We start from the raw sequence: 21,803 nt of genomic DNA, 5'->3' as shown, positions 1-21,803 counted from the left end.
GGTTCTACAGTCGTGACGTGGAGTCCGCCGGCCGTGGCTTAGGTTATCTTACTATGGTACCCCCCCTTGGCAACTCTGAGCGTCGCATTCGCTCCAAACCCTCCGCCGCCGTAGCAGCAATAACAGCGGTCAGATCAGGTCACGGGGGGGCACGCAGTAGGGGAAGGGGGAAAGGGTAACCGTGACGGTTGCAGGCCGAACGCAGCAGCAGGCCAGAGAAGACCCAAGAAAAAAAAAAGTTGGAACGGAGCTGGCTCCTGCTTCGCAAAGCTCCCTCTTTCCCTGAGGGGAAGCTCTGAAAGGATGAGGGGGGATGATGCTTCAGGACGGGGGACTGGGGGGGAGGGGAGTGCAGCATTGCATAGTTAGCTGTTCCCTGTCAGCCTGCAAGTGCAAGCTCGCACACCGTCGCAAGCCGTCGCCGACCCCCTCCAGTAGCAAGCTAGCAAGCAAGCAGCAGCAGCCAAGATGGACGCCGACTGCAGTGTGTTTTGCCTCGTCGCCGTCCACTGAAATGCTATTGTGCGTGTTGTTATTTTGGCATCATTTTCAGTTTGGGGGATATCGGACTGTTGTGCCAACGAGTGTGTGTGCGTTCATGCCAACATTCTTCACTCTTTTCCTACAGGACCATACAAACTCTGAAGGTTACAGCCGCTGAAATAAAATGTAGACGGCGACAAGAGCCAAAAAAAAAAAAAGTCATTCGAACTAGGTTATGGCTGGGTGCGCTTGGTGGCAGAGCGCAGCGAGCGCTCGTTCGTTTGGTCTTTTCTTTTTTTGCTGCCCTGCCGCCCAAAGAGGAAATTGTTAGCGCGCATTTATTTTTCTTCTCATCTTTTCTCTGGTGAACCAGGCCAGTCACTGCAAGAATGTGAGCATGCATAGTCATCCATGGTGAACGAAATTGTAAGAGTGTGGTTTGGTATTTTTCTCTCCAAGGTTTACACGCCCCCCTCCCCGGCCCCCATATCCAGCGATCTTGTTATGCTGGGTCGTCCCAATGTCCACACGCGCGGGGGGGGGGGGGGGGGGGGGGAGGGGGGGGGGTGAAAGTAAACCTGTTGTCTAAGAAACACCTTTCAGGCGCCAGGCTATGCGAAGCGACTGACAGGAGGGAAAACATGAAAGAAAAACCCGGCCGTGATGATACATGGTCTCCGATTCGAGTAGTCGTCGTGACTGCCTTTTTTCTTCGTCCCTCCCCCTCCCCCGTCCCCTCCCCTGAGAAGAAATTACCACACAGTAGAAAAGTAAATGGCATGGAAACATATTTCTCCGTAAAATCCTTGAAACGCCTTTGTGTCGTCGTGGACACGAGTAGATCCCGCCGGTAACCATAAAGCAACGCCTTCGCGGTGTATCGTTGGAATGAAGAGCAGACGAAACACCGTGATAAAACCTCCCAACCGCCATCGCATGTGCGCGAGCTGGGCGCGCGTGCGCCAGCCCGGTGCCGAAACCCGCCAATAACCCCAGCTCTATATCTCATAACGCGTGATCAGATGTAAGAAATTCGAGGTTTCTTTGTTCGAGTGAACCGTTCTTATAGGCGCATCGGCTCGCCGTCGTAGCCTCCGTAGATCATTGGGTCGCCCATGCCCATCATCACCTCGGGGTTCGGACATGAGAGGACGTGGGGCTTGATGGTGCCAAACTCGTTCTCAATGAGGCCCTGGTTGAGCATGTCCATGCTGGAGAGGGCGCCGTTTTGTTGTTGGAAGAACTGCTGGGTGAGATCCATCGCTGGTGGTTGGGGCGGTGCGGCCTGGCGAGGCATGGTCCATTGTGGTACGTAGGCGTTCATGGTCGGGGACTGGTTATGGAACATTGCGGCGGTGGGGTCGACTGGTGAGGCGACAGAGTCGACATCGAACTCGGTGTAGCCGGTCGAGAAGCTCTGGGGAGACATGGTCATCGGGTTGTTGTGCTGGCCAAAGACTGCCTTGCGGTAGTCGGCCTCGAACTCGGAGTGGTCGAGCTCAGAGGAGCTCGCGCGGTCGGAGCGTTCGCAAGACGAAGCCGAGTCAAGTTCTGTAGGTATCCCGGTGGTGGTAGCTGCCTTCTCTGCATCGCGCTCCTTCTGTTGCTCCTCCAGTTGGCGCGCCAATTCGGCGAGGCCTGCTTCGTCTTCGGGGAAGACAGAGTGGACGGGAAGGTCGATATCTGAGTTGGGGCGAATGCAGCCAAGCTTCTGGGCAATGTTGTGGATGACAGGTTGTCCTCGGTCGTTGAGCTCAGGCTCGCCAAGGTCCCATTGCTGGTTATTCCTGACCATGGAGTACAGCTTGTGAACGGTGGCGATGAGGGCGAATTGGGTGTGCTCGAGGACCTCGGCGTATCCTCGAGGGAGCTGCTTGTATTCCGTCTTCTTGCGGACACCGGCAGTGCAGACGAGACCGTCGTCCTTACATCTCTTGCAAGGGAACTCTCCGTCGCACTAAGTGGTGTTAGAGGAGAGGGTAGTTTGGGAGGCGGGGACAGTAAGGCCTACCTTGGTCTTCTTCATTCTACACCTCTCGCAAGCCTTCCATACTCTCTTGTGACGACCGTCGGCAGACATTGCTGAGGCGGGGTGGTCATGGTGTGATGTTGCGTTGTGAGGGCTGGCGCGCTTTGCGGTGTGGCGGTTAGGCTTGATGGACTTTGAGCTGGACGAGGAACTCTTCCTGGACTTCTGGTCCTCCAATGGAGGGGTAGGTAGGCCGCTTCCCATGGTGGATGATTAAGAGTTATGATGTGAGGCGAAGTTGTAGTTGAGGTGAAGAGGTAGTAGTGTAAGTGAGGTGAGGCAAATGTGATCCAAGACCGAGGGGCAAACAGACGTATAAGTTTGTTCCTGTCTGTGGGTGCAGGCCGTGTAAGTGAGATATAATAACGAGAACGAGACCCAGTTCAGTTAGGGAAGGATAGCCAAAAAGGTAAAAGAGTCGGGATGACACAGGTAGACACAGCCAAGAGTCCGCGGCGCTAGGGTCAAGAGTCGGGACAGTCAGCACGGCAAGGGACTGGGATGCAGGGTGTTGGCAAATTATTAATGTCGAGCAGACTGTCGGGGTGCGTCTATTGTGCGCGCGCGAGATTATGTGATGCGGCAGAAGGCCTCGGAAGCTTTTGAGTTAATAAAGTTCGGTCGCTCGCAATGCTAGGAGGGCGGGTGGGCAGGGCGTGTGCGGTGCCTGCTTGGGTGTGTGTCCTTGTGGTGTTGGTGCTGTGCAGAGAGGGCGGATTGTGGATTGCTGGCATTAACGGTCGGCGACGTCTTTATGTCCGAGTATGCGCGGGCGGGCCCCTGGTCCAGTCGTGTGGAATGGAATGGGGGGAGGAGCACAAGAACAGAAACGGGATCCTGGAATTCTTGGTGTACCGTTTGTACAACTGATGTTGTGCAATGTAGCCTGCGCGCTAGACAGCTCTGAATGAACTAGCCGCCAAACGAGGTAAAGTCCGCAGCGGAGTTGAGAGTGCAGAGCGTGTGAACGAGGATAGGGATTGGGGTCCTGATTTGCAAGCCGGGCCTGGGACGTGGTAGGGCTTATGACTGCAAATATGGCGGATTGCTGACCGCAGGAGGGACGTGTCTTTTGGCGGACGACGGTGCCGGGTACTGGTTCTGGTCCAAAAGGGCGATGACTGAGGCTGGTTGGTGCCTTTTGTTTCTATTCGTTGAGCCGTAGATGACTGAAGTCCTTTACAGCGGGCGGGCGAGTGCGGGAGGATTGGTTCGATATAAGCCGGTTTGGTGTAACAAGATGATTATCCTTTGCAAGTGTGGCTTGAGGTGAGATAAGATGGTGAGGCTAAGCTTGTTGGAGTGTTTGTGTGTGTGTGTGTGGATGAGTGATGAGAGACCAAGACAAAGGGCCCAAGAAGTGTTTCGAGATTGTGGTTCTTGCTGGCTTGATATATGCAGTCCAGTTGTGTCGTCTGTTCGGGATCGAGATGGTCTTTTAAGTAGACGGCATTACATCAGAACCAAGAAGCTATCAACGTCAGGTCGGCGGCGGAGTTGGAGATGGATTGTGATCAAGGTCCCCGATTCGAAACATCAATGGCTTCCAAGTTCCGTCGAAGGGGGATCCCAATCAGACGGAACAGCCGCCCGCATCTTATATTCAGGAAGCAGGGTTATCCACAGCTCAGCCGGGATCCAGAGAATGCGAGCTGTCCATGCTTGCTTGCTGGCTGCGGCTTGGGGTCATGAACACAACATGACATGACGCTGCAAGTATGTTAGCCATAGGCCTAGTCTGGGCCATCTGCCTCGGGGAGGAGGAGGAGATGGATGGGCAGAGACTGGACGGTACCTTGGAGAGACGAAGCCGAGTGTACGCCTTGTTCAAGTGGGTTGTGCGAGGACAAGGCTCGTAATGGTGCCGTCAAGGGGTAAGGCAGGTTGAGCGGGTCCGCTGCGGTGACGGGGCGGTACATTGCGATACAAAGTACATCGGGTGTGGAGGTTGCTAAGTCCCCGACGACAACAACCTGAGCAGCAAGCTCTGCATGGGTGATGGGGCCAAGGAGACAGAGAAAGACAGCGACAGAAAGACTCTGCTTCCCGAACGACACAAAACCCTCCGAGCTCTCTCCAAGGTCCCTCCAATCCCCACTCGTCAGTACTCCGCCCGTGGCTGGTAGACCTCTCTTGTCTGTAACCAGCATTTTAGGCGCTCCTGCACGTTCTACTGACGCCGATACGTCGTGTTGAACAACCCCCTCTACCGTTTTGGGCAAATGGGTGTCGCGGTGACCGTTCCGTTGTGTGAATTCCGTACGTCTTGACGCTCATGGCATTGCCCTGAGTTCCCCGACCAAGGTTTAGCGCCGTGGGATCGATCAGTCCATCCCAAGTTGCTACATAACCATGATTCCCAGATTTGTGCACACATCGGCGGAATCTGACGGGGCCGGTAGCGGTGCGAATAAATCCCACTGATTCCCCGTACGCCAAGATACCGGTCTCTCGACGAGGCCGGCGCCGAGGGCGGGGTCCTTTACTTTTGGTTGCGCTGCCACCGTCAACGATAACGACTCCAGATCAGCTCAACCTCGGGGCCGCGATCACGAACGGCGCGGCGAATTTGCAAAGGTTCTGGACTCGAATGGAGACCAGATGGCAAGCATGATCAAATTGATGACGCCAGAGACTGGTGTCTGCCAGCTGGCGTTGTGGTACGTGGTGAGTCCCTGAACCAGATTGCCATTTTGGGCAAATAGACAGGGAGCCAGGGTTGATGATTCATGATGGATCATAACCACTGGGCTGGGCCAGCAAAAATCTCAAGCCGCCGGAACAGCGCCCATTACGGCCGCCAAGTTGTTGTATTTTTGATATGCTTCAATTAGTTTTCTCTTCAAGCCCAATGTGACCCATCGGCTGATTCCTTGCCCGGTGGGGGACTCAAGGGGTTGAAAGCAGCATATCCCAATTATCCTCAGGCGTTTCCTATCGACGCAGCTCGAGCGCAGGTGAACTGACCGCGTAAAACGGTTTGGAGAACAGACAGCGGGACATGGTCGAGCTCGAATGCATGCAGGGACTTCCTCGTTCCTCGCAACAGCGCCGACAGCCTCGAGTGGGAGGGCAGCCATGACGGACGGACTTTTGTGTCATCCTAATTAATCCATGTTGGAGCTGGCATACTGACGATGCGTGCTAAAAGAATCGTATGCGCCAAGAACGGCAACCATGGATTCGGCGATGCCTCTTGCGGTTGCATGGAAGAAGGGCAAGTTGTGCCTGACCGCAAAGTCTAAGTGGGAGGCAACTCAAGGGCTGGAGACGGAACTTTGACGGCGGAGGGAGTTGAGTTGAGGCGAAATGGAGGTAACAGCAACTTTGAGCGAACGGGTTGAGGCGTGTGTGATGTGACGGGTGCAATAAGGTCGGCGGAAGGGTGGTTCAAACTTCTGGCCAGCGCAACCCTCTGTGCGGCGGGAGCGTGCAGGCAGATGGATGGTGCCCGCCATCACCATCAAACCCATCTGATACTGTGACACCGCCCAAGGCAAAGGGTGCAGTGCAGGACACAACGTCAAGGCGACCAGTTTCGAGGAGCGAACCTTATTCTCTGGCGACAAGCAGGGAACCGCCGTGAAGCTCCCTGCCGAGGCTCGTCGGCGGCTCGCCACGGCGGCGTGGGGGAGCCAATGGTTCGTGGACGATCGCGAAAGATCGGGGACCTGGACCAGAGTGTGAAAAAAGTCCGGCGAGGAGGAGAAGGGAGCAGATGGCTCGGGGTTGTAGTTGACAGCCATCTCGCCGACGCAGCGCGGGAGACGACAAGCGGAGCACGGACAAGTTGGACGATCGCGAGGCCGTTCTGTGGCCCGCTCGCCCCGTCGGCGCGTGAAGTTGTCGAGACGGCCGCACCGCACAGAGCAAAGGCTCGCAAGGCCAGCTCAAGGTGACCAGCGGCAAGTGTTTTGAGCCGAACGACTTGTTTGTTTGATCATGCAATGCAGACAGATGTTGTTGATGGCAATGTCAAGCAGGCCAGGCAGGTAGGTACCTTAGAGTGTGGCGTCTGCGATGAGTAAAGTCGCAACGCATCAAGCTGAAAGGGCGATGAGTGGACGCAACGTCCTGATGACCTCGCGATGCAACAAGTAGGATCAGGTACCTTTCTGGAGTTCCTTCCTTGACTGCAATTAACGTTGTAAAGGCGTACGAGAAGGTGTCGCTCAGACAGTGACCTGCTACTTTGTTTGCCTTTCGTTCCCCAACCCAACCTCCACTTACACCACCACCACCTAAGGTAGGTACTATGGTACTCCCACTACCTCGCACAGTCGCGATATCCCGGCCCGTTTGCCAAGACTCGAGGCTTTCCTGCACTGCATTTTCGCTCGCAGTCGAGGACAGTACGAGTACGAGACCTCAATCCAGCGTGTGCGCCCGAGCTTGTGACTCTGTGAGCGAGTGCTCGTTGGTTGGCTGATTAGTCGATCCGGGCACCGGGCGGAGGACGGCAGGAATAAGCAACGTGGATCGGTTTCGCCCAGACCAAAAGTCCCAGCGATTAATTAGACTATTTTGCCGTGGAGACGTGTGGGATTTGATGCCAACGGAGAGGTCAAGTCAGAACGGAGTTCGTTCTGTTGGAGGCGGAGGATCAGGTACAAGCCTCAGTCCCTCCTCCATGTCTTGGACTTGGAGTAAGCAGTGTAAGTGGTAAGTGGCAGGTGCATGTACCTTGAGGGTCATGGAGCGGTGCCGAGGTGTTGGGTGGGGCGTCGGAGAATGGAAGGCACAACACAAATGTCATCACTGCGTATTATTCCCGGCCAAATTTGCAAAGAATTAAGTGATAACGTGAACATTCACCCGCTCTTACCAATCCCTGAAGCCGCATTCTTACCACCTCACACCGTAAGGTAAGGTAAGGTAAGATAACAGGCAGGCAGGCTCGTTGTGAGTCACCGCCACAGATTTTTCATGCTTGAGACTCCAGGCGGTCTGCTAGTATGCCTGAGACTGTTACCATGGTAAAAGCCTGAAGGTAGTATTGGTGGTGTGCGGGCGGTCATGGCTGCATCTGTCAAATGTGATGATCGCACGCAACATTGGCATCACTATTTGCTCTGCTCCATTCCCCCATGCCGATCGGTTCACGGGAGTTGGTTCTAGATCCACGGAGCGGAGATGTTAACTCCGAGTTGATTTGTCCGTGGTATTGACGGTGGCTTCTCTCGATAAAGCCGGCGTCAGCACAGCACTCACTTCCATTACAGCATCTACATTGTCAACCCTATGTGCGATACGTCTGAGCTCTAGGGCTTCAAACGGTGTCCATGAGAAGGCCGAGCCGCCTAGGTTAGACCATGGTAGCGTGCAGGAGGCAGGCATAGCTTCAATCTAGCTGCTAACTCCCTCGGAGGGTGATATCATGGTGAGGTCTTCAGGGGACATGCTGCGACAGACCGACCTCACCCACGAACCGCCAGCGCAGGAAGAGCAGAGCGGAAGGTACTAAGTAAGGTGCCCTGCCCTATGAAGATGGAATTGTCCGCTTCGGGGGTCAATTGGCGCCGCCGCCGACTCGCGTCGGCCGCAAGATGAGACGAATTAGAAATCTCACGGCGGAAAGCTTAGTTAATCGCCGGAGCAAGGTGGGATGGGGGGGCACCCAAGGGGTTTGAGGTAAACAGCGTACGCCAATCAAGACTGTGATTACCACGCTTAAACGCCGATTCCTCACCCCTCATCCCTCATCCCACCGTACCGTACCAAACGCTGCTTGTGCTTTTGATTTTGCTGTAATACCTGCATGTACGAAGTACCTGTGCGCCGTCGTCTCTTTTCCTCGCAGCAGCAGCAGAAGAGCGTATGTTACTTACGGCGTAGTTCCACCGGTGGGTGCGGTCCATCCATCCATCCATCCATCCATCCACCCTCTTCCCCTCCACATCCCCACGGCACTTGGCAAATTGTGAAATCATCGTGGCCTGTCGAATTTTTCTAGAAGGTGGTTCAGTGTTTCCACGGCCGCACTTTTCGCTGTCCACCATGCACCACACTGACCACACCGAATTTGGCATTGGGTAAGCAAGCCCCTACCACCGTAAGGTACCTACCTCAAGTACTTAGGTAAGGTAGGTCTGCACCTGGCAAGTGCCGACGGGTCGCTCCACTATCCCCTTTTGGACATGGTCACCGCCAACTGACTAATCGGCTTCACTGCTGGCAAGTGCCGTCTCCACTCGGCCCCGGCCTCACGGTGCCGCCACGGGAATACCGCAGCGAGGTCGCAGTATCTTTTTCATCTTTGGGCAAGCACAAGTGTGGCGCCTGCCTGGTTGGAGAGAACTTTCCTTAAACCACGCCTAATATTTCCTAGGGGCCCTGGGTACGTATCATCACAAATACGGTACGCAGTAGACAGGCAGGCATCTTGGACAAGCAACAAGTAAAGGAAAGTATTGCTCGAGTACCTCTCCCGAATCCCGCCTTTTGCTACCCAAACTTGCATCCTGCCCATGAGCCTTTTCCAAAAACCACAATTTTACCATCTACGCGCATTATCGTCACGTCGCCTGACCTCAATACCGGGGCTCCTCATGCCCGGCGCAACCCACTTCCAATATGCACCGGGCCGCAAAATGACCTCCGCCCTCCGGCCGGTACTGGGAACTGGTGCTGCCTCGCTGCATCTTGTTCATCCCTCGGCATCTCGCTTCTCCCATCTGGTCATCTCAAATCTCGTCAACTCGGCACCCCGCGATGAAGCAACGATGGCCCTGTTGCTCTCCTGCGGTCCGGTCCCCTACCTCCTGATGACGACTTCTCCCGCCGTCATCCAACACCACATGTTGTCAACAGGCTAGAGCCCGCTACACAGCGGCTACAGTAGGGTTGGCTCGGATCGCCCTCCGCCAGAATAGTGCACCGCACGCCAGCGGATGCCTCCCGCTCCCCGGCTACCTTGCATTATTCATAAAGTTAGCCCCGGTCGATCCCAGGCTGATCATATGAGCCAATTGTAGCGCCCAGGGCCGGCCTTCCCTCGGTAACGAAGACGGCCTTTCGGCCTCCGACCTCCATACACAAGACACCGAACAAGCGATCCTAACCCTGTCAGCCCTCTAACACCAACCACACTGCACGCTGCTACACTACACTACACCACAACAATAACGCACCTTTACCCTGTGTACCTCGTACCTGTCATCCGCCTTGCGCCCCTTCAACAACCCGTACAATCTCAACATCGAAACTCTGCAGTCCATCCACTACGGCCACGAGGATCGCGTCCCAAGCCCCTGGGCTCCCCTGATCCCCGTTTGACGACCACCTAAGCCTTCTCGTGACCCCTATTCACGCCTTCAGGGTCTTTCCCCCAGGACCCAAGGGAGAAGCCGGAATCTCAAAATGGCGCACTTAGACTATTCGCCTCCTGCCCCCCGCCGTGGAGACATCTTGATATCTACGAACCTGGACAAAGGGAGACCGCAGTACATTCTCTGCTTGTGTTTTGCCCACCGCAGTACCACCACACAAAGCATCCCAACCATAACATAAGAGACAAGGATGGCTTCTGTATCGGGTAGCCCACCGATGCTCTACCCGTCCTACCCGCTGTCTTGCAGACGCGCCTTGGCAGCCCTCTACCACCACCGTTCTGCGCCGTCTGCCAAAAGCGGACTTCGGCTTCTGCTAGTTTCCAGTTCGGCCGAGGTTCGACTCCACCACCACGTTCTCCATGACGTCTCGAGGCTTTGGAGCCTCATTGCTTGTCGGCGCGGCTTTCGTCCTGTCCCGCCACGCGATGCCTTCTTGGACTTGGCATCGAGTCTCGCCCTTTGTCGATGTGGAGGATTTCTAATCGAAGCCCAAGGTACACAAGCCAAGAGAAACTTCCTTCTCACCGGTGCGCTCGTGCCAGACGATGAACATCGGCACTTGCAGACGTTTGGGGCTATGCCATCACTATTTTCTCAAATTGTCCACATGCACTGACAAAACTTTTGGTTGCAGGAGACGTCATCCTGGCGCAAAGCCTTATCCAGAGTATTGGGTCCAACATCCGTCTGAGTTTCGGTCTCCAGTCTCACTTGTCGGCCCGCCTGTCTGGTTCTAGACAACTGACAACTTGGAGGTACGAAATAGAGGACACCCCCCAGGTATCGAACGGCGCCCCCGAGGCTGATGGGTCTCCCGGGAGACGACCACCAACCTTTCACAAGGCACTCCCTCCTGCTGAATCCCGTATCAGTGATCGTCCGCAGCTATCATGTGGATAACTGCGCTCCTTCTGCCGTCTGATGATTGATAGGCACCGGGGTTGCACGTCTTCCCGCCGGAGTGGATAATCGGGGCGCATGATCGCGCTGGCCACACTCAAATTTCCAATGGAAGCAAGCCGATGGCTCAGCCGAGGCTCACTGTGGGACAGGTCTAGCAAAGTTTTCCCGTCTCTACGCTACCCGTTCTTGGGCTGGACTCCGGCCGGTATCTCCCGCGAACGGGATTACGGGATTACGGTGCCCGGACGCCGTTCATGCTTGGCACCGGCGGCTCGCGGGTCCGGAAGCACGGAGGCAGATCCATAATTCCGGAGCTGAACCACCGAACGATCCAAAAGGCTAGTGCCGAGCTATGCTTCTTCACAAAAGAAAGTCGGTCACAGAGATCACGGAAACACATGGCAAAACGGTTGACGAAACGAGAATACGGCCCTCAATCTGCCATGGCCACGCGAGTGGCCCGGCCCATCTACTAAGCAGACTGCATGCCTTGTTTGCAATCACACTTCCTTGGTATTTCCAATCTTCTGTCGGTCTGGAGCACGATCGACCTGGTAACTTATTCATTCACGACGCATTTGGAAGGGGCTGAACCACTGATAGCGGAGCACGGCGATGGCTTGTCGCGAAACCGATGTGATTCGAGTCACGCCACCGGCCCCTGTCTGCAGGACAGTCGGGACAGTGGGGCCTATTCCCCGTTGCTATCTCCGTGCTTGATCTGAGATTTACTGGAGGATCTATGCAAATGTGTCGGAGGACTTTCGGCGGCGGCACAAAAACACGTTCATGACCAACCGGCTAACCTCCTTATTCTACAGTGGGCCGCTCCCGAGGTGCAGCAACCAGTACGTCCAGCGACGTGGCAGCGACAATAGGCATGGATATAACGACAAGGCTCTGCATTGGGAATGGGCTGACTGTCTCTATCACCAAACAGCTGGCCAAAGGTGCAACATGATTCCGCCGCGGAACGCATGGGCCCCACTGTCGTGATGAAGATGCTCGACTGGCTTTCAGTCTGCCGCCGCGGAACGCGTGGAGATAAGCCGATGTAGCCTTTTGTTTCTTCAAGTATCGTGATCTTCATTCAATGATGTTTCGAGAAACTCACTTGGCGGAGTTGGCCCGCGAAGCTACTTGGCGGGAGGCAGATCTGGGGATCTACGAGGGCAGCATGCCAAGCTTTTCCCCTACGCCCTAGTGGGTTGGCACATGTCAGCTGGAGGCTATGATATCAATCGAGATGATTGACCAGACGATTGACAGTCATTACGAGGGAAAAGTTGGTGGCTGCCAAGGTTGGCCCACGGTTGCACGAGTCAAACCTCTCGAGTTTACGATCACGAAGTGCGTCTTGGCTCCACTGGATTCTTCATTTTTTCCCTCTCTTATCTGGAGCTCACAAAGGTGCCTGCCAACTTTTCCCACGAGGCCTGCGACGTTCCGCGCTTAATGAGCGGCTAGAAATGCCGCATCGGTTACCTCATGTTTCCACGAGAAGGGAAATATCCCGCCGGTCATCGGTGGGCAGCAAGAAGAGGGAAATCTTCTTTCTCTTTCTCACGATGCTGGCATTTTTCTGCGGCCGGGGCAACCAACGCACGAGCAACAGGGCCAACAGCGACAACGGCTCGACCAACCCCCTGAACAATGGGATTATGTGTGTGATATGGTCCTCGTCACCACTTACCCGACTTCCGACCTAAGTCCGCCCCGCTATTCAGCCCGGAGATGTAAGCATCCAGACCGAGTGACTGTTTGTGTGATCAGCAATGCAAAGATTTTTTTGCGCGGCCCCATTAGCATCTGTTTTTTTCTACCTTGCGGTGGGGATGGGTTTAAGTCGGACTGTTCCGCGCATCCACCTTAGGACGAGCACTCAGACGCGTCGTACGATGGAGCCCCCGATCAGTCATCGCCGTCACGGAGGAGTGGGGACGGTCCACTGCTGGGAATCGCGCCGATGCTGAGGCCCGGTGCTGGCCCGGCATCTCGTCACGGCACTTCGGCGTCTGACAGACCAGGACCGCGGTCGGTGGTTTTGTTCAGGTGGGCTCAAGCGGTCTGAGCGCCTGGGTGTTTCCGGAGATCTCGATTTGCGCGGTCTTTCGTGCCGTTGAAGGGGGTTTTCGTTTCGGTGGTCACGAAAGTAGGCAAAACTCGCCCAAATCAAGGCACGATTGTCCTTGGAAACATGATCAGCGCAGCTTCTAGGGCTCGTCCGAGTGAAGAATACATGCCTTTCCTTGAAGATTCGGCGTCACTAGAGATCGCACGTCACCTCATGTTGACTCCCGTCCTGCATGTGGCCCGCGTCAGTGCCATCACGTAAAACTGCGAAACGTCTGCCTCACAGACCATGCCTATTGAAGGAACTCGGGTCACCCGAGACGTTCGCATCTCAGCCTCTCGACGACGACGACGACGTACACATGTGGTGTCTTTTCGGCGATTGAAGTCGAGGGGTTTCGGCGATTGCAGCACGCACCGCGGTGCCAGGACTAGTATCCCATCTGCGGGCGTTGGAGATGGCCAGTAGTTCACCGTCATCGACCGAACCCCGCCAATACCTGAGACCCCTTTTTTCGTCCCTTTGGCACGGCTCCGGCATGGTAGTTGCCGTTTGGTGATACTGTCTACAGCGTTCAAATATGAAGCTGCGCTCTTCGTCTGGTTTCAAGCAGCTGGGATTGCCCTCATCGTCACGGCTATCTTTCCGAATAGCCAGGCTACTTTGACGATGGTCTCTCTCATGTACTGCCAGCTGAGTCGTAATCTCTCTCTAAACCCCTCAGGATTAACCCGCTTTGCGTCGCCAGTGTCTCTTCATCTGCATCATCTAGGGCATGGGCTTTGAGATGAAAGTCTTTACAAGTCGAGCGAATGTACCGCCTAAAACACACGAACACCACGAATCACGAAACACCCATCCATTGGTTCACAAGTAATTGGGAACAACACAAAAAAGTGCTTTGAGATAAAAGTCTTCCCAAGTCGAACGAATGTCCCGCCTGAATCCAAACTTCACAACACGAATCACGCGAAACCCCATCCATTGGCCAAGACGAGTCACAAAGGAGGGCGACATACTCAGTTTACGACAGCGAGACGAAATCCTGTAGGAATGGAACCTCCCAGATGCATTTCGGACAAGAAGCTTCTCGGCCGAAACACGTAGGGGATGATGCTATTCTTCCTCTTCTCCTTCCGCGGACGTCCGCGGAGCTGGAGGCGGGCGGCTCCGTGGACTTTTCAGCTCCATGCCAAGCCGGTGGAGGGGGCAGAAGTTCTTCACTGACATCAACGGGCTGGGTGAACTTTTTACGAAAACGAGGGGAGAGGTGTGGTGGTGGTGGTGGTGATAGAGGAGGTGTGGTAAACGCCATACACCCTCAAGCTTAGTACTCACTTTCGACATAATCAAGATTCGTGCTTTAGGCGGTTTTGATTCGAATCTGCCTTGCATTGGTGGACAATTCTCAAACAGCCGAGGTCGAGAGCTCTCTGTAAAGTTCGTCGCATCTCGCGCGGGAGGGTGGGAGGCCAGAGCTCCTTTTGCCGTACCTTATGTAAAGTCCCTCGGCTTCGCGCAAGGTTTACGGCGATAGGAGCAGGACCTTCCTTCTTTGCGGTGGGATTAAGCTCAGCGACGGCTTGGTTTGCTAATGTGGTGAGGAACGCAAAAGAGTTCGTCGTAAGTTTGATTACGTTTTGAGAGGGAGGGTTTGGGCGCGCATTAGGGAGGAAAGATTGCGTAGGCTTTCTTGGGGGGGAGGGGTAGTTGCAACGAAGCGCGACTGCGACTGCGAGGCGCAGAGGGTTTGTTGCTGGCAGGTTGTATGAGTGTGTGTGTGAACCCCTCTGGTGGAATACGGGGACGAGATGAATGCCGGTTTAGGCTGGACCTCGGCTCTTGGTCACTGTGAGTTTCTCCAGGCGGCCTTTATGGGACGGTGATGATAGTTTGAGAGAGGTGTTCCTCGGGTGGGCGGGCCGATCGTCACTGGGTCTCGATCGTCTGGTTGATGAATACGGTGCAAAGCTTGCTGGTGAATGCGAAGGTTCGGTGGTCCCAATTCAGCTGGGGTTTCCCGAGGGTAGTCCCGAGGTTTGGAGATGATTAGATGGCCTTGTTTGTGGGTTGTGGTCGACATCATTGCTGACGTTCATAACTTGCTTCACCTTCGTTGAATCCGAATCACGCAATCCAAGATACGGCGGTACTACGAGATCTTCAGTCATGGGAAAAAGCGGCCTTCGGATGGACCTTGGCTCAAGGACGGAGCCGAGGCTGAAGATGTGACGATGACGTTTCTCAAGAGTCTTTTCGGGTATGTGTCGATGCGATTGTCGATGGAGCCGAGATCTGGATTTTCAGGAGGCAGATGGAATGGCTCTGGTGGGAGCGTGTGGGATTGAGTACGTGGACTGGGTCCTGTGATGGGCTTGAGAGTTGGCTGAATGGAGACTCTTGAACTCCCATGGTCTTGATGCTGATCGGTCATCTATCTCAGGGGATTGATTTGGTGATAGGCTCTCTTCCTGGTCCTCGTAAGTGTTTCCATCAGAGTCACACGGCAGTAAACCAGGCGCAGCCCGAGGCGGCAAAATGCTATACGAAAGTATGAAAAAGGTCAGAAGAAAAAATGATCATCTCGCTTCCTATACCTGCGTTAAGAGACCTTCTAGTTCTCCTGTGTCTGCGTAGGTATATTTCCTGTGTAGTCAGTTTTTACTATCAAAGACGGCAGTAAAAGTAATAGTAGTAGTAATCAGGATAATAATAGTAGTAGCGACGACGACAGTAACGACGACGGTAGCGACAACGACGATAGTGACAACGACGATAGCGACAACGACGACGACGATAATAGTAGCGATAACGATGATAAAAGTAGAGTATGTTACTATAGAAAACGTAGTCGCTTTAGCACAGGAGAAATAAGCGGTCTCTATGTTAAAGCCTTAGGAATAATGTCTTCCGTCACTCGAGTGAAGTTCTTCACCTCAAGAATGTATTCAACCTTAATCGTGTCTGTTAAGAAGTGATATGCTTGAACACAAACAACATAGTAGGTCTTCCAAAGGGGTACGATCGCCTGTGAAGCGTAATTTCATCTGTATGTGCCGTGGATTCCTCTCGTTATGTACAATTCAGGCACTCCTGCCATACAGAACAACTCTTAGACTCCGTGATAACAACACCTTTCCTTGATTTCCGGCCGAGAGTCAGGTATCAAGCACCAGAGACATTGTTTGAGACCATCGTGACCGACTTTCCGTTTTCTTGTAGTAACTTAGTGATTCAAGAAGTGACGCTTTATCTGACGACATCGACAACGAAGCCGATGGAGGAACAGACACTGAGGATAATCGGCATGACCAAGAGCAGAGCTGGAGACGGATCTTGGATAAGTCCCATCGTCAGACCCGTACCCGCGGTGGTTATGCCAAAAACCCACTTCGCATGCCTCTGCCCGAAGTCCGTATTCCAAAGCAGGTTCGAGGCATTGAGCCAGAAAACTATCTCGACACCGATCAGTTGCGCAATCTGCGACTCGCACGATGGATTGTTTGGTAGGAATCGGAATCGGTGCGAAGAGGGACGTCGCCAGTCTGTCGGGTCGCATTCCTGTATTTTAAAGTCAGAGAACGCCATCAATTGATGTTAGAGCAGTATTCCATACAGGGAAATGATATGTCCAGCTACTCAATCCCGCTGGTGAGAAGTTTCTGACGGTAACTAGAATACCGAATATCATGAGCCAGGCAATGAGAAGTTGGAAATATATTGATGGTCTCCACGAGATGAGGTACTGCCTGTCGTTTCTATCGCAGCGCATGGCCTGCGAGCCCTTAGAACCATGGGCTTTGGGACGACTCTGTAGTGTTCGGCCTTCCATCGGTGGTTGAGTTGCGTTTCCATCCTCAATAGCAGAGAATTGGAAGTCCTTCTCATACATGACAAGCCTGGCCGGCTTCAAAATGAAAGGATGGATGCAACGGAGATGCTCTTGGTCTGTATTCGTGTGATATTGCTGCGAGATATTCGGAAAGTGTACGAGTATATGTGGATGATGCGGGAGGCAGATGCTGGAGGGTTCGTGAAAGAGAAAGATGCGAGTTTGGGGATAGCCTCTGACCCCTCGTAGGTTGGCGCAAGAGATCTCACCACTGTAAACGGATGTCCTAGTCAGGCAACCAAGATCTGCAGAAACAGGGAACAATGTTGCCCGAAAAGTGCACTTTTGCTGCTCTTTGCCTTGATTCGATGCAAAAACTGTCGTGGCGTCCACTCAGGAGTCGAGTTCGCAATGTTGATGTAGTTGTCGTCAGACGAGGCATCCAGGGGTGCTCTAGCGTTTTTCGACTTTTCAGGCGAACCAGAGCGAACCAGCGAAGGGAAATCGAATTGACAGGCTAATTTCCACTCGGTTTCCAGTTTCCACGTCCGAAGCTGTCATGGCTGGTTGCTGCCGTAGCAGCATTGAATTCTGCCATCTACACACCTCGACATTATTCAAACAGCTCTCTCCCAATTTTTGGTTGGGGCGCGCAGTTCGAAAAGTGTCATCATCAATCCCAAACAACATTCATCGTAACAACCAAAAAGCCTATCATCTTTTGCCTCACTCAAGCTTGCTACCCGTCAACCCAATCTGTCAATCCGAGATCTGTCTCTGCACCGCAGCAGAGACTGTAACATGTCTGCGAGTGCAATTGCCTTCCAGCTCAAGTTAATCATTGCGGTCATCACTGCCACCTTTGCGACGCAAGAGAACAGCCACGCTTGGGCGTCGGTTGCGTCTCTTATGTTAGTGACAGGGGCTTTCGCATTGAAATTTATTTCGTGCTAATTTCTTTGTTTAGCTGCCTCCTATTTTGGATCACCATCGCCATCGGGCTCTTTCTCTATCGCCAGCCATTCTTGCTCAGGTATCGGCTTTCCGTTCCTCGAAATGGTCGTGTCAAATTCCTAACTCGTTTGACACAGGAAGGCAATCCCCAGCACAGTCGCAGTCGTAGGGCCTACTCTTTTTTGGGGTGCCATAGTCTACACCGGAAACTTCGACCTCGGCCGCGCCTTCCATTTCCTTCCAATCATCATTGAATTCGGCCTGGTTTCTTTCGTCGTGTCCTACCAGGACGAGCTCTCAGAACGACCTACCCAAGATGCAGAGCATGCCAGTGGACATCAACTGCCTCTTCATCGCTGCTCAGCGAGAGAAGGACGGCATGTGCCGTCATGAGGTCGATAAAGGGTGCACTGAGCCAACCCTGACTGGTAGCCGTATCACTATGGAGCAAGGCCATTCGCAAAGTTTCAAAAGAGACGACGAAGAGATTCCGCTACCTCCAGAATGTAGCCGTCACCCAACCGATGAACGATCCATTCGTTTCTCGAATTACTACGCCACCGGCTACCAGCAAGCCTTGATCATATGCTCACATTCATCTATCTAGCGTACTCGATGATGGCTCTGTTGTACGAGACGGTTCCTACATTTGAGCATTCCTGGATTGAATGCCTAGGAGACCTAGGCCGTTATCGGTAGGGAAAATTCGTTAATTACCTGTTGTTGATGATTATACTAAGTTGGATATAGTATGGCAATCGAAGACGATGACATAAAAGATCGAGAGGTCTGGACATCTATCAGTCGGCACTGGTACTCCAAGGCCAGTGACAAGGCACCTACTACTGGGCGGCTTTATCATCACTTAGCCATCTTAGCGCGCCCAAACGCATTACAGCAGTTGTTCTACTACACGAAGTCTCTTTGCGTCCCAATCCCATTCTTATCTGCCCGTGAGTCAATTCTGGCTCTATTTGAGCCTCAAACTCACGGGGAGCTCAACCGCTTAGCAGAGATCGATGCCGCATTTGTTCGGGCCCATGGAATCTTGTTCAGTGGCCGCTCCGATCGCGAGAGCATGACCAAAACAACGCCCTCAACGAACGAGTTCATCGCAAGCCTGGACAATCACTGCCGTCGAACCACGCGTCAGTGGATTGAAAGCAGCCATTCCAACAGCATTAGTCTTCGCTTACATCATGGAGCCGAATCCAGAGTTCTTGTGGGAGCTGGGGGGATTGACACACGATGTCCCAGCCGAAAACCCCTCGATTACTCTCGTGAAAATCATCATATTGGCTCCATACATACGCCCTTAGCCAGTCTTCTCAGTCATGGTTTCCACGCCTCGACTTTGGAGGGCAGCTTTCCCCCATGGCTAGAGTTATTTGACTTCGCCTTACATCCCACTGGAGCTTGGAGCCGAATCGCATCACCCGAGGTCCCTGAGGGGCTCGATTTGCGGAGTTCTGCTTGGAAAAAGCAGCATTTCCTCGTTGGGAAAAGTATCTTACCAAGGAGTTTCCAAGGAGACCCAATTGCTCTAATCTCAAAGTTCACAGACCAAGCCAAACGTCTGTGGATGGTCTTGGGTATGAAACACCGAGAGTCATCTTCCTGGCTGTCACGGAGTTGTTCCAGCTTATGGTTCGATTTTCCAGCCGTCTATGACAAGGAGCCAAACAAACCGCCGTCCACTAAGAGCTTAACAGGCTCTTCACGCTTTGGTACCAGAGAAACATCTCCGGCCTCTGAAAAGCAGCGATCGCAAAGCATGAAAAATCATGGGGATATGCTGATTCCTCTCTCACTGTCCCGACGGTGCGTTGAGCGTGAGGTTTTCTACAAGCTTTGTCGATTTTTGCCAAAGATATCGATTTCTTCAGCCGAAGTGCTGTTTGACTCCAGTCATGGGACTGCTCCTCGGCTCTTCTGAGCAATCAGCATTCCATCATACCTAGACACCGGGAAAGCCGCCGGTCCCTCTCCTTTCCTTCTGACACTGTCAACATCATTGGAGCGAGGAATGTTCTTTGGTATTTACACTGGGGAAGGATACTTAGCGACATCGGAGTGCATTCGCCAGAGAAGGCGCAATATGTGAGAATGCCTGTACTAAGCTTTCTCATCCACAGCGGTATGCTCAGCGCTGAAACAGATGGGCATGAGACAAAATCTTCTCAGAACCCTCGTGGAAGGTCATGGGGGACACTGCAGCAACTTGGCTGGGATGCTATCAAAGCTGTCGAAGTCGTACGTTGCTCGGCTAAGTTATTCCCTGATGTCCATGGCTGCTATCTACAGATAAAGCAGCGCATGTATCAATTCAAAGTTCTTTCCTGTTTCAATTAAAGTGCTCTTGAGTGCTTGGTTATCTAATTTTAAGGTGAAGTCCTGTCGAAGTTCGTTGCTTTACCAATGAAACAATTGCTAACGATAAGAAATACATATCTGTTTGTTTTACGTCTAGCTACGATTGTAACATCGATATGAAATATGCTGATGGGTATATGTGGCCATAAAATCAATGACATGGGGAAAACGCCGGCTACTTATACACGCGCCCATCCTCTACATCACTCGTTCCCGCTTGCTCTCTCGAACTATCTTCACATATACCCTGGTTCTAGAGCGCTGATTTCACAGACTCTTGTACTCGTCCTTGATTTGGTTGACAATGTACCTCAAGGCTCTCAGATTCGGCTGCGTTCTCATCAGCAGAGCCATCTTCAATGGCTCCGTGACGTCTGTTCGAAATTCCCTGTCCAGGCGTAGTAGAGCCGTCCGTGTGAGGACATTCGGCAAACGGTGAGTCCCTCGTCTGAGATGGCTTTCCATTCTCCCCATCGCTTCATCTAGACGGCCGGCTTCGTGATCGAATGCGTTCCTCTCATCACGACCCCTCGGCTTGTTCCTCTTTTGCACTTGGTACAATATTTGACGGGCTTTTCTGACGCTGAAAGGATCATCGCTTCGGCACAATTGGCTGTGTCTGATGGCTTGACGCGGGATTGTCCTTGAAGATCTTCGCCTGCCCGATCTCGAATCTCCCAAGCGGACGGTACAGGCGTGAGACGTGGCCCCGGAATGGGATGTCGTGGCTCATAGATGACTGGCGCCGGAGATTCCTGCCATTGACGCTCTGGTGGTTGAACTTGGACGACAAATGGTTCTAAACTGCGGCGTCTTTGGATGTATCGCCGTCTTCTGGCTGATTCTTCGGGTCGATCATATCTTGCTGGGATGTAAATGATTCGAGGGTACAGAGCGTACTCATCGTCGTCCTTCTCTTTATCGCCACGGAAGCAGGACAGCATGTGAAGGACGGCTGGACAGATAGTAGATATAAACCTTTCTCCGAGATAGTGTTTGGTGGTGTCGATCTTTATTCTGTCTTGAGAACTTGGCGCTGTCTTATATACGTGATGGTTCGTTCAAAGAGAGATCTAACGATGACAACCTAAATCCAGAATTTTACGAACAAGCTCCGTTTAGATTGAGTCCGGCGAGGCATTCACGTTGTATCGTGACACTAGAGTAAATCCAATTGCCATGCTGAGGCTGAGCTTTGAGGCTATTTTAGACTGAACGCCGCCGTTGGTGGCGCTGGCTCATGTGAGGACTTGACCACGCTGGCATTGCCCTAGCTTGAGGATGAGCGGCCTCACTAGTAATATTTTGTTTTGCGTTTGGATGCAAGAAAGGGATAGCATTCCTATGATGAATGGGCTGCAATCCGGAATACATGTCGGGAGGGGAACCATCCGACTTCAATATGTGTGTGCAGGGCTGATTGAGCGTTCTGGAGTGCTTCAAGTCATTTCACCCGCTACCTCCAAGATCTTGCAATCATCGGAGTCTTCCTCAGAAGCTTTAGCGGCAAGCTTTCGAACCACATCGTCGCCGTCTTCCAGTATAGCCTTTACGGCAGCGATTATATATCGACAGTCTGGCAAAACTTTGTCCAAAAGGGCTGTTTTCAGCGGTTCCGTCACATCTAAACGAAAATCGCGGTCCAGACGGAGAAATATGGCTCGAGCCTGATCTGTAGATCAATTAGATCTTTATGCGGTGAGTTCTTCTCCTCTGGCGCAACTTACTTCGATCTCTTCTCAACACAGCCCTGTCCATACCAATGAGCTTTCGTTTTAAATCTTTCAATGCCTGTCGCAAGTTTTCAAGCTCGGTAGCGTTCTC

At 53.1% G+C, this 21,803-nt stretch overlaps 1 protein-coding gene across 1 annotated transcript; it reads right to left on the bottom strand.

Moving 5' to 3' along the window:
• Nucleotides 1-1,546: 1,546 nt before the first annotated feature.
• COL26b_001843 (uncharacterized protein) lies at nucleotides 1,547-2,563 on the bottom strand (the record flags this gene model as incomplete). The annotated part of the gene is made up of 2 exons (XM_053174780.1): nucleotides 1,547-2,440; nucleotides 2,495-2,563. The coding sequence occupies 2 exons, from the start codon at nucleotides 2,561-2,563 to the stop codon at nucleotides 1,547-1,549; spliced, it is 963 nt and encodes a 320-aa protein (XP_053041403.1).
• Nucleotides 2,564-21,803: the final 19,240 nt, after the last annotated feature.

This window comes from Colletotrichum chrysophilum (genome assembly GCF_026319265.1).
Source record: "Colletotrichum chrysophilum strain AFK26 chromosome Unknown scaffold_8, whole genome shotgun sequence".
Lineage (NCBI taxonomy): Eukaryota > Fungi > Ascomycota > Sordariomycetes > Glomerellales > Glomerellaceae > Colletotrichum > Colletotrichum chrysophilum.
Note: the sequence above shows the minus strand (reverse complement) of the source record. Positions and strands in the feature narration are given on the sequence as shown.